The sequence below is a fragment of the Lampetra fluviatilis genome, chromosome 74, assembly GCF_964198595.1.
Source record: "Lampetra fluviatilis chromosome 74, kcLamFluv1.1, whole genome shotgun sequence".
Classification (NCBI taxonomy): domain Eukaryota; kingdom Metazoa; phylum Chordata; class Hyperoartia; order Petromyzontiformes; family Petromyzontidae; genus Lampetra; species Lampetra fluviatilis.
Window position 1 is genome coordinate 1,380,719 of NC_136348.1, and position 17,737 is coordinate 1,398,455.

The 17,737-nt window shown below is 45.4% G+C and overlaps 2 protein-coding genes across 2 annotated transcripts in view; one reads left to right on the forward strand and one right to left on the reverse strand.

The window, feature by feature from the left end:
• LOC144953339 (uncharacterized) overlaps positions 1 to 17,737 on the reverse strand; it is a 43,840-nt gene that overhangs the window by 6,318 nt on the left and 19,785 nt on the right. The window lies entirely within an intron of this gene.
• Positions 1,733 to 17,737, forward strand: part of LOC144953320 (uncharacterized) — a 32,988-nt gene continuing 16,983 nt past the window's right edge. The window contains exons 1-2 of the mRNA XM_078883886.1: positions 1,733 to 2,059; positions 8,422 to 9,399. Of these exons, the coding sequence (XP_078740012.1) occupies positions 1,733 to 2,059; positions 8,422 to 9,399 (1,305 nt within the window). The remainder of the gene's footprint in view (positions 2,060 to 8,421; positions 9,400 to 17,737) is intronic.

The window sequence follows — 17,737 nt, forward strand, 5'->3', positions numbered from 1 at the left end:
GCGTCTCATAAAAATTCATATAACCTCACGAAAATAAACATAAAACAATCACCAAAACATGTCTATTGTGTCCAGCCCCTTTCAACTATCCACCAACCAAGCATATACACACCGCCCGCGAAGCGGGCTGCGACTGCTAGTGTTATATGTAGATGTGCATTGGGAGTCGTAATTGCAAACTGGGAGGCTCTCGGTTTAGAATGTCATCAATTAGTATAATAACAACGTGGTCCTATTAGAATCACGCTATCTACTGCTGCCGATGTTCTGGTGGCGGCCGTCGATTCGAGCTTTGCTCTTTCTTTCTTCGCCTGGATGGTGCCGCGGGACGCAGCATCTCTGAAGGTGATGCTGCTGCTGCTGTTGTTGCTGTTGTTGCTGCTGCTGCAGTTGTTGCTGCTGCAGTTGTTGCTGCTGTTGCTGCTGTTGTTGCTGCTGTTGCTGCTGTTGTTGCTGCTGTTGCTGCTACTGTTGCTGCTGCAGTTGCTGCTGCAGTTGCTGCTGCTGTTGCAGTTGCTGCTGCAGTTGCTGCTGCAGTTACTGCTGCAGTTGCTGCTGTTGTTGCTGTTGCTGCAGTTGTTGCCGTTGCTGCTGCTGCAGTTGCTGCTGTTGTTGTTGCTGCTGTTGCTGCTTAATATGCTTCAGTTCCAGTGGTGTTCCCTGATGGGATAATAAACTTTGATCAAATACTTTTATCAAACGAGTCATTACAATGGTAACGATTGGTTCGCACGTCCATATTACATACATGTTGCATACATACATACTACATACATACATGTTACATATATACAGGTTACATGCATACATGTCACATACATACATGATACATGCACATATACTTACTACAAACAGACATGTTACATACATACACGTCTTTGGAAATGAGAATTAAGTCACTCAAGATTACTTTGTTTAACCATAACTTTAGGTAGGTTAGTGTCATCAGGGCTCTGTGAATACTACTCATGAATGAAATCACACTCCTGTATGACCGACATTGTATTAATTTTGGTTGATCGAGTAGAACAAGGCACGTGCCATGTCCAGACGAATTCTTATCAACAACAGTGTCCTTAAATATGATCGTCGAGAAGGCCGCTCTCTTCCTTTTCTAAAGTTACATGCTAATTTCTCTGCATTCACTTTAAATCTTTCTCTGCATTCACTTTAAATTGAGGACAAAGTTTTTCCATTTATTCAAAATAAGCGTACAATTACACACTGAGATGCACTTACATATTCGGTATGTTAATAGACATGCGGATTGTACCTTCCAAAATTACCAATCGAATGCAAATATTCTGAAAGACAAAGGATTGGATCCTAGGGGGGGGAGTTATAAGGCGGCTCAGAAGCAGAGCTCAATGCCATTTCGAGAGGGAACTTGATGAGGTTGGACGCTCGACTCATCGCTCTGCTGATCGCCCTTCAACAGCGAGACAACGCAGCCTGGCGAGCACAATTGCTGTGTCGACAGTTAGGCGATTTTGCTTTGGGAGAGTTCGTAGCGACATCTTCAGACGGGTTCCAGACATCGATATACCGTGAATCTCCAAGTAAGTGTCTATTTTCGCGGATAAATTCTTAAACGTGTTCGTCGTCAAATTAGCGGGATTTGTTTTTCCTCTCGGTTTTTGTTTTAGCAGTTAACAAAATCCAAACGCTAAACATCCTTGCAGCCGATTGCGTACTTTTGACTCGATAACACCGCTGCTGTTGCTACGCTCACATGGAGCAGAGACGCTCTCCACAGCCCCACGCACACGGAGACAAGAAGCCATTCAATTGCTCTGTGTGTGGGAAGTCATTTTCATGGCCATCATATCTTAAGAGTCACCAGAGAACACACACGGGCGAGAAGCCATTCCTGTGCTCTGTGTGTGGGAAGACATTTGCACACTCATCAACTCTTCAAGATCATAAGAAAACACACACGGGCGAGAAGCCATTCCTGTGCTCTGTGTGTGGGAAGACATTTGCACACTCATCATATCTTCTGAGTCATAAGAAAACACACACGAGCGAGAAGCCATTCCTGTGCCCTGCGTGTGGGAAGGCATTAACAGGCATCGAAAGGTCCACAATGATAGGAAACTGAAATCAAAAGCTGAAATTCAAGGTGCTGCAATGAGTCCTCAAGAAGTTTCCACCTTCGATCCCATGCAGCTGGATCCCGAGAGATGGCTGGATGTAATGGAGTGGCTCGAGGATCAAACCGAGAGCTCGGGGTGACTGAAAAAATATTACGTCATGTGGTTATACCTATTAAGCCGTATCGAGTACTTTTGTGTGTAATTTTGACCAATTTAGTTTTATAGTTTTTTTGAGAGTTTAATGACGTGCACAGTGGTGGTTTGTAATGTTATGGGATTACTTGCCGAAGTGGTGTGATGAGCACTGGTTGTGAGAGGGTTCAATTGTAGTCGTTAAGTGTTCCTGTTGAGCTAAAGTTGGAAAGCGTCTGTAGGTACATCTTTACTCAACATTTTAAACATTTTTTCTTTCAAGTATATAGCTGTTTTTGATTGGTATTAATCGACTTTAGATAGCCGATTTCAGGATGTACATTGATGACGCGTTCGTTGGATATATGGCCTTGACTTGAACATAGACGCACAGTGAACAAATGTGGTGAACTAATAAGGAAATCATAGAGAATGATACTTTAACGCTTTGGTATTCCTGGAACGGAAATGGTTTGCGATGTACTGGAAATGTGTGAACATAGGACATAATAAATATTCTCTTCGAGCTTTGACGTAAAAATGATTGCAGATGAATAAAAACGTATTTTTAACAAATGTTTGTCCGGTCTTTATTTTATAATGTTCCTAGGAAAAACATGTTCAGAGAATTTCAGGTGGAGGATCTCCGTCACACAAGTGTGCCCTTACCCGGCAGCATCTTGGCTGTCTACCCGATTAACACGTGTTCCTTGAGGGGAAAGGTCCCCGTAGTTAATCGTTCATCAACGTAACAGTCCCTAATCCCGAAATATGTCGGGGATAAACTGTACTCTATAACATGTAAACTGTAATACTATAAACGATAACACGGAGGTAAGGTATTATAATATCATTAGAATAACAGTGTGGTCGCATAAGAATCATGCACAAACCCATTATAAACTCATAAGATTATGAATCGTTACAATTATTATAACAATCACAAATTGACGACTAGTGGGATTCGAATAATTGTAATTCGATTCTAATCCTGCATATCCTATACCCGGTTCGCATATTCACTTACCATACATAAGACACCAGTGTGATTCTAATTTGAGGACAGTGCGCTTCTAATTATTCTTATGCGATTATAATCCCACTATAACAGTTAAAAGTATTTTACAGCGTTCATAGGTTATAATATTATGTTTCACTATGTTAGAGCGTTTGATCAGAGTCTTTGATCAAAGGCGTAATCCCACCATGGAACACCACCTCCCTGCGTATATAACAGCAACAGAAGCAGCAACATCACATTTCGAGGGCGACGCAGTTACTTCTGATTATGCTGCTTCTGCTTCCCGGCTGTTTGTGGCCGGGCTGGAAATGATTGCGATGATCACGTCTGAACTGAGAATTAAGTGACTAAATATTACTTTGTTTAACCATAACTGTGTGTAGGTTATCTTCTTGGTTCTTTCGGTAAAGTTACGTAGAAGGGAAATAATAAAATAATACAAAAAAACTGAATAAAAAAATTATCACGACGTTTCGGCCACAACGCAGGCAGCCGTCCTCAGGTGAAGAACAGGGCTGTCGGAAAGACAGCGTCTGAATGAACACCACCAAGCTTGGCAGCGTATATTTAAGCTGGAGGGGGAAGGGCGCCTTGACAAGGGAATTTGCATATCAACAGATGAATTTAGAATATTTATGGCAAATGCAGATAGGGGATTAGTCACTACTTGTGGAATGTGTAGGAGGTGGGGGGGGGGTCTCAAAGTCATATTATGCCAGTGCATTATGTAGGATTAGCAGGAAGAAAGGGAGGAATTGGGGTTAGCAGTAATAAAGGGAAGGAATTTAAATAATAAAGAGCTGCAGCTGCCATACCACCACGTAAAAAACTAAAATATAAACTACATCAATATTATCAATATGCTAAATATACTCTCCAATAAGCTGAGCTACCAACAGTAAGTCATACATTACAATTCTAGGCCGCAATTTTTCTTTTTTTAATATGCCTCCAGCTAAACTTTTTCTTACATCACACGGATCTACCCCGCACTATATACTGCCATAGATAAACCCGAAATTAAATAATATTTCAAAATACGGAATATGTATATGTAATACTTAGCAAAACACCACTGTCACTAGACGAATTCTCAAACTGCAACACTCAAGTGACAGAACTCAAGAAAAAAAGCCTAAAAAAAAAAACAACAACAATGGACAAATCCTAAAAACAGTCATCACACGCACGTTAGTAGCTGTTAGAAGAAGAAAACACCTAGCACCTTCAACTCGACACATTGTACAGCCCCAAAGAACCAACTCGTAAATGGTGCGGTATTTGACAGCCTTCGAACTTCCTACTTTCGTTCTCGACTAATGAAGATATTCTTGCAAATACTATCGCTTTCGCTTGTGATGTACCTCCTAATTCTGGCCTCAGGTTCAAAAAAACAAAAAAAAATTAATGCGAATTCCTCCATTATTCCAAGCTGCACAATTCAGGGTTGTGGACCGCTTTGAATGCTTCAATGTAATCACAGTAAATGCTTCAGACCACATCAGGACACTCAACCTAGAGCATATTTGAAGCAACGTGATGGGATGGCTAAGAGTTTATTCTAGTGTTAACGATATTTTAGCAATATAGGTAAGTACACTATATGTACTAAGAATTCGTCAACATAGCAGGTGTCTTGTTCTCCGTAATGAACCAAAATTACGACAAATCTTGTCATAAATGAGTGTGAGCTAATTATTCGGTAGTATTCGCTAAACTCCGTCACACAAGTCTGCCCTTAACGAGCAGCATCTTGGCTGTCTCCCCATTAACATGTTCCTAGACGCGAATGGCCCCGTTATAAATCGTTTCGCAGCATTCTGGTCCCTAATCCCGAAGTATACTGGAGATCACCTGTACTCTATAACATGTCAACTGTAACATTATAAACGATAGCACTAAACATTAAACTACTATAAACTGGTTTAATAATTTATTACACCATTAACGGAGGTACGGTATTAAAATCTCATTAGAAGTATTTGAATAGCACTCTGCTAATAAATATGTATAGTATATGTTCAATCGAACAGGTTTTTGGGGTTAAATTGCGTAAGTAAAAAATATATTTTGTTAAACCCGCCACATGAAAATAGTAAGGTTTGTCACTTAAACAGAACATGACAATTCGTTACTAAAGCATGTCTATTCCGGTCACTATTCTTCAATTAGGATTACCGTTGGCACGGCTATTTTAGTACACACAATCGACAGGAAGTACAAGGACAATGGGTTCATATTCACTTAATTCGCATGCCTAATGTACGTTGATTATGTGATGCCGCCGCCACGAAGCCGTTCAGCAGGTGCCCCATCCCCGACCTCGCCACCACCAAGCAACGGAGCCAACCCCTCGTCCCCCTCACCTCACCTCACATGAACACACCCGCACGCATCCCCCCCCCCCCCATAGAGCTGGAAGGGAAGGTCACCTGATTGACCGGTTTTTATCTGAGAAACCCTTATCGGGATTAACTCTCACGGTTTCCGGCAATCAGGGAATTGGACGGCCTCCCCCGACGCTACGTTGCACCGCGGCACTGCGACCTGCCTTAAGATGGTGTGGCCGCGGCGAGGGGCATTCGGCCACCGCGGTTGAAGCGCATCCCCTACACACACCACCCACGTGTCGACGGGGCAAGCAGGGGAGGGACGGGACAGCATGAGTAGCGGGACCGCAGGGGCTCTTGCGCATAGTCACGGATGGTTGGGATATTACGCTTGAGCGCGTAGGCACCATTGTTAGGGAGGGAAAGGGATTAATTAGAATTTACGCCGCACACTGATTAGCATATCACAGGCGCCCGGAACCGCGGTGCGCGTGCTAGAGGGGCGCGAGCCCATTGTTCAGAGCCGACACCCTTTGAGGTAGGGAGGATAAATAGTGGGCGCAAAGGGGAAATCGGGGTCTCTCACTCCAGCGCGAGGCGACGATACGCAGCTCCAGCCCAGCGACCCGGACGTCCGTGTGACGCACCGAGGTACGCTGCGAGCAGGGGATCAACGGACCGCCGTGAGCACCTAACAGTGAGTAAGGAGGTGAATTATAATCATAGCAGATAAATCGGGAATAGGCATAAAGGTATCAGCGTGGGCCAGCCTCGTCGACTCACTGACTTAGCATCAATTCGCGAGTAGCAGATAATAAATCATTAATAGCGAAGCGTGGTCTCGCGTGATCTTGTTGAGCAGTGTGTCGCGTGGGGAGCTGCGTGTAGGTGCGTGCGTCCACCCCGTGCGCGATACAGGTGCGCGATCATAACGCGAGTAGTCAGGGGTGAGTGTAGTGCTGCGGCTCGCCTCGGGGGAGCGCTGCGCAGAGCGGCGCGAGAGCGGGTGTCGCGTGGGTTCACTCCGTGTGTGATACAGGTGCGCGATCATAACGTGAGTTGAGTTGGAGTGCGCGGAGCGGCGTGTGTGGGTGCGCGTGTGTACACAGTAGTTCGCCACGTGAGTGAGCGCTGCGTAGAGCGGCGCACGAGTGGGTGTCGCGTGTGTGCAGGTGTGTGCGCTCGTAGTGTGGGGGAAGGGGTCGGTGCGCCCGCAGGTCCCCGCTCCGTCTGTCGCCGCCGGGACTCGCGCAGTGTGAGGGCAGCGTCGTTCGCCCTCCGACCCCTGACCCCCGTTTAATAGCGCGTGAGCCGTGGAGAGACAACGCAGCGTTTGCAGGTGAACGAGAGCGGGCGGCGAGCTATGCCTCTCACACGAGCTCGCGGAGGGACGGACCAGGGAGGGGAGCCGTCGGGCGATGAGCCCAGCGACGGCAGCAGCTACTCGCAGAGGAGCGAGGGGTCGGCGCACGGCGGGGCCCCTGCCACACGCACGGAGCATGGAGGGACTTCGGGGGCCAGCGACCCCGACACATACACACATGCAAAGAATATAACAATCACACATTTTTACATATAAACAATACACATGATTTCAAAAACTTATTTTAAAAATACATGTTCATTTTTTTAAACTGAGAATGTCGAGGTCCATGTGGGGAGATGGAGTGCAGTGGACTGTATCGTCTCCGCTGTGTTTCGGAATCCGTGTGATCACCCAGTCACATCGCCGAACTCCAGTCATAGCGCCTTCCCCAAACTACATCTCCGCAACAATTCAGCCTTCCCGATGCTGTGTATTGTGTTCATTGGATAACAGAGGTGTGTATTATCCCATACGCCTTGCCCAAAACGACTAATTGTCCGCTTAACACCCTAGCCCATGAACCACTATTGGTGACATTGTTGTTTGAGAGCAGCTATTAAAGTCGTTTTGGCAAACGAGGTGGTGGCTGGCCAAACCATGCCTCGTGTTTGTCTCCGGAGTGATGACAGATACAATCCAGACCAAGCGGAGACCATGTACCAGATCGGATTTTGGTTACTGATGTTAGAGTGATTATATTGCAAGTGTGGTCTCTACGCGTCTGTATGTGCTCACTCCCGAAGCTCGGCGATTTTTGGCAACACCACGGGGCTGCATTCACTTTAAATAGAGGACAATGGAGGGCATGGGGAGCGTGTTTTTCCATTTATTCAAAATAAGCGCACAATTACACACTGAGATGCACTTACATATTCATGCATGCAGCACAATGGACACATTACCCTTCGGTATGTTAATAGACATGCGGATTGTGCCTTCCAAAATTAACAATCGAATGTAAATATCCTGAAAGACAAAGGATTGGATTCTAGGGGGGGAGTTATAAGTCGGCTCAGAAGCAGAGCTCAATGCCATTTCGAGAAGAAACTTGATGAGGTTGGACGCTCTGCTGATCGCCCTTCAACCGCGAGACAACGCAGCCTGGCGAGCACAATTGCTGTGTCGACAGTTAGGCGACTTTGCGTCGGGAGAGATCGTGGCGACATCTTCACACGGGTTCCAGACATCGATAAACCGTGAATCTCCAAGTAAGTGTCAATTTTCGCATAAACTCTTAAACGTGTTTGTCGTCACATTTACGGGATTTTTTTGCGTCTCGGGTTAGACGCGAGTGTCGTTCTTGTTTTAGCAGTTAACAACATCCAAAACTCAACGTTAAACATCCTTGCGGCCGATAGCGTACTTTTGACTCGATAACACCGCTGCTGTTACTACGCTCACATGGAGCAGAGACGCTCTCCACATCCCCAGGCACACGGAGGCAATGAGCCATTGAATTGCTCTGTGTGTGGGAAGGCATTTTCACGGCAATCAAATCTTAAAAGACACCAGAGAACACACACGGGCGAGAAGCCATTCCTGTGCCCTGTGTGTGGGAAGACATTTGCACAATCGTCATCTCTTCAAACTCATCAGAGAACGCACACGGGCGAGAAGCCATTCCTGTGCCCTGTGTGTGGTAAGACATTTGCAAAGTCATCACATCTTCAGAGTCACCAGAGAACACACACGGGCGATAAGCCATTCCTGTGCCCTGTGTGTGGGAAGGCATTTGCACAATCGTCAACTCTTCAAACTCATCAGAGAACGCACACGGGCGAGAAGCCGTTCCTGTGCCCTGTGTGTGGGAAGGCATTTGCACACTCGTCAACTCTTCAAGACCATCAGAGAACACATACGGGCGAGAAGCCATTCCTGTGCCCTGTGTGTGGGAAGACATTTGCACACTCGTCACATCTTCTTAGTCATCAGAGAACACACACGGGCGAGAAGCCATTCCTGTGCCCTGTGTGTGGGAAGACATTTGCACGGTCATCACATCTTCAGAGTCACCAGAGAACACACACGGGCGATAAGCCATTCCTGTGCCCTGTGTGTGGGAAGGCATTTGCACAATCGTCAACTCTTCAAACTCATCAGAGAACGCACACGGGCGAGAAGCCGTTCCTGTGCCCTGTGTGTGGGAAGGCATTTGCACACTCGTCAACTCTTCAAGACCATCAGAGAACACATACGGGCGAGAAGCCATTCCTGTGCCCTGTGTGTGGGAAGACATTTGCACACTCGTCACATCTTCTTAGTCATCAGAGAACACACACGGGCGAGAAGCCATTCCTGTGCCCTGTGTGTGGGAAGACATTTGCACGGTCATCACATCTTCAGAATCATCAGAAAACACACACAGACGAGAAGCCATTCCTGTGCCCTGTGTGTGGGAAGGCATTTGCACGGTCATCAACCATGAACAGGCATCAGCAGGTCCACAATGATAGGAAACTGAAATCAAAAGCTGAAATTCAAGGTGCTGCAATGAGTCCTGAAGAAGTTTCCACCTTCGATCCCATGCAGTTGGATCCCGAGAGATGGCTGGATGTAATGGAGTGGCTCGAGGATCAAACCGAGAGCTCGGGGTGACTGAAATAAAATGTTGCATGCGGTTATACCTTTTAAGCCGTATCGAGTACTTTTGTGTGTAATTTTGACCATTTCAGTTTTACAGTTTTTTTGAGAGTTTAATGACGTGCACAGTGGTGGTTTGTAATGTTATCGGATTACTTGCTGAAGTGGTGTGATGAGCACTGGTTGTGAGAGGGTTCAATTGTAGTCGTTCAGTGTTCCTGTTGAGCTAAAGTTGGAAAGCGTCTGTAGGTACATCTTTACTCAACATTTTAAACATTTTTTCTTTCAAGTATATAGCTGTTTTTGATTGGTATTACTCGACTTTAGATAGCCGATTTCAGGATGTACATTGATGACGCGTTCGTTGGATATATGGCCTTGACTTGAACATAGACGCACAGTGAACAAATGTGGTGAACTAATAAGGAAATCATGGAGAATGATACTTTAACGCTTTGGTATTCCTGGAACGGAAATGGTTTGCGTTGTACTGGAAATGTGTGAACATAGGACATAATAAATATTCTCTTCGAGCTTTGACGTAAAAATGATTGCAGATGAATAAAAACGTATTTTTAACAAATGTCTGTCCGGTCTTTATTTTATAATGTTCCTAGGAAAAACATGTCAAGAGAATTTCAGGTGGAGGATCTCCGTCACACAAGTGTGCCCTTACCCGGCAGCATCTTGGCTGTCTACCCGATTAACACGTGTTCCTTGAGGGGAAAGATCCCCGTAGTTAATCGTTCATCAACGTAACAGTCCCTAATCCCGAAATATGTCGGGGATAAACTGTACTCTATAACATGTAAACTGTAACACTATAAACGATAACACGGAGGTAAGGTATTATAATATCATTAGAATAACAGTGTGGTCGTATAAGAATCATGCACAAACCCATTATAAACTCATAAGATTATGAATCGTTACAATTATTATAACAATCACAAATTGACGACTAGTGGGATTCGAATAATTGTAATTCGATTCTAATCCTGCATATCCTATACCCGGTTCGCATATTCACTTACCATACATAAGACACCAGTGTGATTCTAATTTGAGGACAGTGCGCTTCTAATTATTCTTATGCGATTATAATCCCACTATAACAGTTAAAAGTATTTTACAGCGTTCATAGGTTATAATATTATGTTTCACTATGTTAGAGCGTTTGATCAGAGTCTTTGATCAAAGGCGTAATCCCATCATGGAACACCACCTCCCTGCGTATATAACAGCAACAGAAGCAGCAACATCACATTTCGAGGGCGACGCAGCTACTTCTGATTCTGCTGCTTCTGCTTCCCGGCTGTTTGTGGCCGGGCTGGAAATGATTGCGATGATCACGTCTGAACTAGGAATTAAGTGACTAAATATTACTTTGTTTAACCATAACTGTGTGTAGGTTATCTTCTTGGTTCTTTCGGTAAAGTTACGTAGAAGGGAAATAATAAAATAATACAAATAAAACAGAATAAAAAAATTATCAAGACGTTTCGGCCACAACGCAGGCAGCCGTCCTCAGGTGAAGAACAGGGCTGTCGGAAAAACAGCGTCTGAATGAACACCACCAAGCTTGGCAGCGTATATTTAAGCTGGAGGGGGAAGGGCGCCTTGACAAGGGAATTTGCATATCAACAGATGAATTTAGAATATTTATGGCAAATGCAGATAGGGGATTAGTCACTACTTGTGGAATGTGTAGGAGGTGGGGGGGGGGTCTCAAAGTCATATTATGCCAGTGCATTATGTAGGATTAGCAGGAAGAAAGGGAGGAATTGGGGTTAGCAGTAATAAAGGGAAGGAATTTAAATAATAAGGAGCTGCAGCTGCCATACCACCACGTAAAAAACTAAAATATAAACTACATCAATATTATCAATATGCTAAATATACTCTCCAATAAGCTGAGCTACCAACAGTAAGTCATACATTACAATTCTAGGCCGCAATTTTTCTTTTTTTAATATGCCTCCAGCTAAACTTTTTCTTACATCACACGGATCTACCCCGCACTATATACTGCCATAGACAAACCCGAAATTAAATTATATTTCAAAATACGGAATATTTATATGTAATACTTAGCAAAACACCACTGTCACTAGACGAATTCTCAAACTGCAACACTCAAGTGACAGAACTCAAGAAAAAAGCCTAAAAAAAAACCAACAACAATGGACAAATCCTAAAAACAGTCATCACACGCACGTTAGTAGCTGTTAGAAGAAGAAAACACCTAGCACCTTCAACTCGACGCATTGTACAGCCCCAAAGAACCAACTCGTAAATGGTGCGGTATTTGACAGCCTTCGAACTTCTTACTTTCGTTCTCGATTAATGAAGATATTCTTGGCAAATACTATCGCTTTCGCTTGTGATGTACCTCCTAATTATGGCCTCAGGTTCAAAAAAACAAAAAAAAAATAATGCGAATTCCTCCATTATTCCAAGCTGCACAATTCAGGGTTGTGGACCGCTTTGAATGCTTCAATTTAATCACAGTAAATGCTTCAGACCACATCAGGACACTCAACCTAGAGCATATTTGAAGCAACGTGATGGGATGGCTAAGAGTTTATTCTAGTGTTAACGATATTTTAGCAATATAGGTAAGTACACTATATGTACTAAGAATTCGTCAACATAGCAGGTGTCTTGTTCTCCGTAATGAACCAAAATTACGACAAATCTTGTCATAAATGAGTGTGAGCTAATTATTCGGTAGTATTCGCTAAACTCCGTCACACAAGTCTGCCCTTAACGAGCAGCATCTTGGCTGTCTCCCCATTAACATGTTCCTAGACGCGAATGGCCCCGTTATAAATCGTTTCGCAGCATTCTGGTCCCTAATCCCGAAGTATACTGGAGATCACCTGTACTCTATAACATGTCAACTGTAACATTATAAACGATAGCACTAAACATTAAACTACTATAAACTGGTTTAATAATTTATTACACCATTAACGGAGGTACGGTATTAAAATCTCATTAGAAGTATTTGAATAGCACTCTGCTAATAAATATGTATAGTATATGTTCAATCGAACAGGTTTTTGGGGTTAAATTGCGTAAGTAAAAAATATATTTTGTTAAACCCGCCACATGAAAATAGTAAGGTTTGTCACTTAAACAGAACATGACAATTCGTTACTAAAGCATGTCTATTCCGGTCACTATTCTTCAATTAGGATTACCGTTGGCACGGCTATTTTAGTACACACAATCGACAGGAAGTACAAGGACAATGGGTTCACTTAATTCGCATGCCTAATGTACGTTGATTATGTGATGCCGCCGCCACGAAGCCGTTCAGCAGGCGCCCCATCCCCGACCTCGCCACCACCAAGCAACGGAGCCAACCCATCGTCCCCCTCACCTCACCTCACATGAACACACCCGCACGCATTCCTCCCCCCCCCCCATAGAGCTGGAAGGGAAGGTCACCTGATTGACCGGTTTTTATCTGAGAAACCCATATCGGGATTAACTCTCACGGTTTCCGGCGATCAGGGAATTGGACGGCCTCCCCCGACGCTACGTTGCACCGCGGCGCTGCGACCTGCCTTAAGATGGTGTGGCCGCGGCGAGGGGCATTCGGCCACCGCGGTTGAAGCGCATCCCCCACACACACCACCCACGTGTCGACGGGGCAAGCAGGGGAGGGACGGGACAGCATGAGTAGCGGGACCGCAGGGGCTCTTGCGCATAGTCACGGATGGTTGGGATATTACGCTTGAGCGCGCAGGCGTGGGCCAGCCTCGTCGACTCACTGACTTAGCATCAATTCGCGAGTAGCAGATAATAAATCATCAATAGCGAAGCGTGGTCTCGCGTGATCTTGTTGAGCAGTGTGTCGCGTGGGGAGCTGCGTGTGGGTGCGTGCGTCCGCCCCGTGCGCGATACAGGTGCGCGATCATAACGCGAGTAGTCAGGGGTGAGTGTAGTGCTGCGGCTCGCCTCGGGGGAGCGCTGCGCAGAGCGGCGCGAGAGCGGGTGTCGCGTGGGTTCACTCCGTGTGTGATACAGGTGCGCGATCATAACGTGAGTTGAGTTGGAGTGCGCGGAGTGGCGTGTGTGGGTGCGCGTGTGTACACAGTAGTTCGCCACGTGAGTGAGCGCTGCGTAGAGCGGCGCACGAGTGGGTGTCGCGTGTGTGCAGGTGTGTGCGCTCGTAGTGTGGGGGAAGGGGTCGGTGCGCCCGCAGGTCCCCGCTCCGTCTGTCGCCGCCGGGACTCGCGCAGTGTGAGGGCAGCGTCGTTCGCCCTCCGACCCCTGACCCCCGTTTAATAGCGCGTGAGCCGTGGAGAGACAACGCAGCGTTTGCAGGTGAACGAGAGCGGGCGGCGAGCTATGCCTCTCACACGAGCTCGCGGAGGGACGGACCAGGGAGGGGAGCCGTCGGGCGGGGCCCCTGCCACACGCACGGAGCATGGAGGGACTTCGGGGGCCAGCGACCCCGACACATACACACAAGCAAAGAATATAACAATCACACATTTTTACATATAAACAATACACATGATTTCAAAAACTTATTTTTAAAATACATGTTCATTTTTTTTAAACTGAGAATGTCGAGGTCCATGTGGGGAGATGGAGTGCAGTGGACTGTATCGTCTCCGCTGTGTTTCGGAATCCGTGTGATCACCCAGTCACATCGCCGAACTCCAGTCATAGCGCCTTCCCCAAACTACATCTCCGCAACAAGTCAGCCTTCCCGATGCTGTGTATTGTGTTCATGGGATAACAGAGGTGTGTATTATCTCATACGCCTTGCCCAAAACGACTAATTGTCCGCTTAACACCCTAGCCCATGAACCACTATTGGTGACATTGTTGTTTGAGAGCAGCTATTAAAGTCGTTTTGGCAAACGAGGTGGTGGCTGGCCAAACCATGCCTCGTGTTTGTCTCCGGAGTGATGACAGATACAATCCAGACCAAGCGGAGACCATGTACCAGATCGGATTTTGGTTACTGATGTTAGAGTGATTATATTGCAAGTGTGGTCTCTACGCGTCTGTATGTGCTCACTCCCGAAGCTCGGCGATTCTTGGAAATGTGTGAACATATGACAAAATAAATATTCTCTTCGAGTTTTGACGTTAAAATGATTGCAGATGAATAAAAACTTATTTTTAACAAATGTTCGTCCGTTCTTTATTTTATAATGTTCCTAGCAATAACATGTTACACGCACAAACCCATTATAAATTCATGAGATTATGAATCGTTACAATCATTATAACAATCACAAATTGTGACAAAGAGAAATTCCCACAAACAAAACACCACGCTCACGTGACGAATTCTTAAACAAACTGCAACACTCAAGTGACAGAACTCAACAAAAAATGCCGCAATAAAAAGAACAACATCAATGGACAGATCGTAAAAACAGGCAACACACGCACGTTAGTTGCTGTTAGAAGAAAACAACACCTAGCACCTTCAACTATACACATCATACAGCCAACTCGTAAATGGGGCGGTATATGACAGCCTTCGCTGCTGTCGACGGGGCCAAGCAGCGAGTGTTTAACTCCATTGTTTCAGAATCCGTGTCATCAACCGGTCACAGCGCCTTACCCAAACTACATCTCCCCAACAAAGCAACCTTCCCTATGCTGTGTATTTTAGCAGTATATTTACGGACGCACTTGAAGATAACAATTCGTCTAGAAAAGGCAGGCGACTTGTTCTACCAACATGATTTCAATTTCTATCCGAAAGAAGTATGAGTTCATTCATGAGTAGTATTCACTAAGCCCCGATGGCACTAACCTACACACAGTTATGATTAATCAAAGTAAACATTCGTCGCTCATCCCAGCTCAGACATGATCATAGCAATTATTTACAAATCCGTGTCGGGTCCCACGAGAACAGGGCACGTCCACAAACTCTCAAATTGTAAACTCACATTGCATACTCTAACATTATAAACTCTAACAATATAACCTTTAAACTATGAGCTATACATTGTAACGCTTTAAAATAACACTACAAACTAGTGTTATAGTAAACTATAATGTTGTGAACTTTAACAATATAAGCTATGAGCTATACATTATAACGCTATAAAATAACATCATAAATTAGTGTTACAGATTAGAACACCGTACATTGAAGTGTGATATTCGAATCTCATTCGAATTCTTAGCTTCACACCGTGGTCCTCTAAGAATCACACAATGCTCGTGAGTATGTAACATGTCTGTATGTAATATGCATGAATGTAATATGTATGTATGTAGTATGTATGCATGTAACATGTATGTATGTAATATGGACGTGCCAACCAAGGGTGGGATATGTGAAATGGAAGGTGCAGGATCAGGATGGGATTCAAATTATTTGAATAACACTTTGGTGGTATTAGGATCAAGCTGTCCACTGCTGGATGAATGTTCCATAAATAGCATCAAATAACAATATTCAGTATGTATATATAAATTATAATCGCACAACCCCAACATAAGCCCCTGCAATTATGAATAGTTACAATTGTAATGACTCGTTTGATAAAAATATTTGATGAAAGTTTGTTATCCCATCACGGAACACCACTGGGACTGAATAATATTGAGCAGCAACAGCAACAACAGCAGCAGCAGCAACAGCAGCAGCAACAGCAACAACAGCAGCAACAGCAGCAACAACAGCAGCAACAACAGTAGCAGCAACAGCAGCAACTGCAGCAGCAGCTGCAACAGCAGCAGCAACAGCAGCAACAGCAGCAGCTGCAGCAGCTGCAGCAGCTGCAACAGCAGCAGCAACAGCAGCAGCAACAGCAGCAACAGCAGCAGCAACAACTGCAGCAACAGCAGCAACAGCAGCAACAACAGCAGCAACAACTGCAGCAGCAACAGCAGCAACAACAGCAGCAACAGCAGCAACAGCAGCAGCAACTGCAGCAGTAACAGCAGCAGCAGCAACTGCAGCAGCTGCAACAGCAGCAGCAGCAACAGCAGCAGCAGCTGCAACAGCAGCAGCAGCAACAGCAGCAACAACAGCAGCAACAACAGCAGCAACAGCAGCAACATCAACTGTTGTTGGTTGGCACGTCCATATTGCATACATACATGTTACATGCATACATGTTACATGCATACATGTTACATACCTACGAGCATCGTGTGATTCGAAAAGGACGACGGAATGATTCCAAAAATTTGAATGAGATTCAAATATAACATTCTCCAGAAGCAAAATCAACATTAGACGACTATAAAATAGTTTTTTAATACGTAATTTTTAACACCATAAGCGGAGGGACAGTATTAGAAATTTTATACTCTTTGGTTCTTTCGGTAAAGTCACGTAGGTGTAATAATGTTCCAGGAGACTGGACGCCGGGGTTTGGAGGCACACGTATGTATTCCGTGTCGGTACAGTACAGCACTGACATACAACACTGGAGGGGGTATCGGTCCCCTCACCCGTCTAACTGGGGATACACTCTCTTGTTACGCCTAGCCTACCTCTGGGTCCTCCACTAACGGGCTAGGGGAGGCTAGCTAGCCCGACACTGGTAAGTCGGGCTCACGGTACCCGGAGTCCCAGACCAGCTCTTACAAGAGCACCGGCTCTGGCTCTCGGGACCACGCCGCTGGCTCGATCCTGTTCGGCCCTGATAAGGGCGGCGATCCAGGGGAGTCCAAGGCTCTATCTACGACGATCTTCAGCCTTCACTGGTCAGCTTCAACATCTTTTCCTCAGCCCTCCGGCTCATCCCCTTTTATACCAAAACCCCCGCTGAGGGGTGGGGCCCCGGGGGATCCCAGCTCCGAGTCAGCCCCCCAGGCTGCCCGATGCGGACGTCGCTGGGAGCACCTTCCCGTGCACCGACATAGCCACGCCCACTGTGTTTCTTTACTATCTGATCCCATTCTATAACAGCCCCTCCGTAACACCCCTACATAGGTAGAAATAAAACAAAATAAACCACGACGCCTCGGACGCAACACAAGCGCACCCGAAACGATGTCTGCAGCAGACATCGCGGATATCGCGATTTTCACCTGAAGGCGCTTGTGTTGCCTCCGAAACGTCGTGATTTATTTTGCTTCAATTCTACCTACGTGACTTTATCGAAAGAACCAAAAAGTATGGATTGCTGCAGTCATAAAAGCTTCAAATCAATATTAGAATATCATTAAAAGTATTAGAATCACAATGTGATCGTATTAGAATCACACT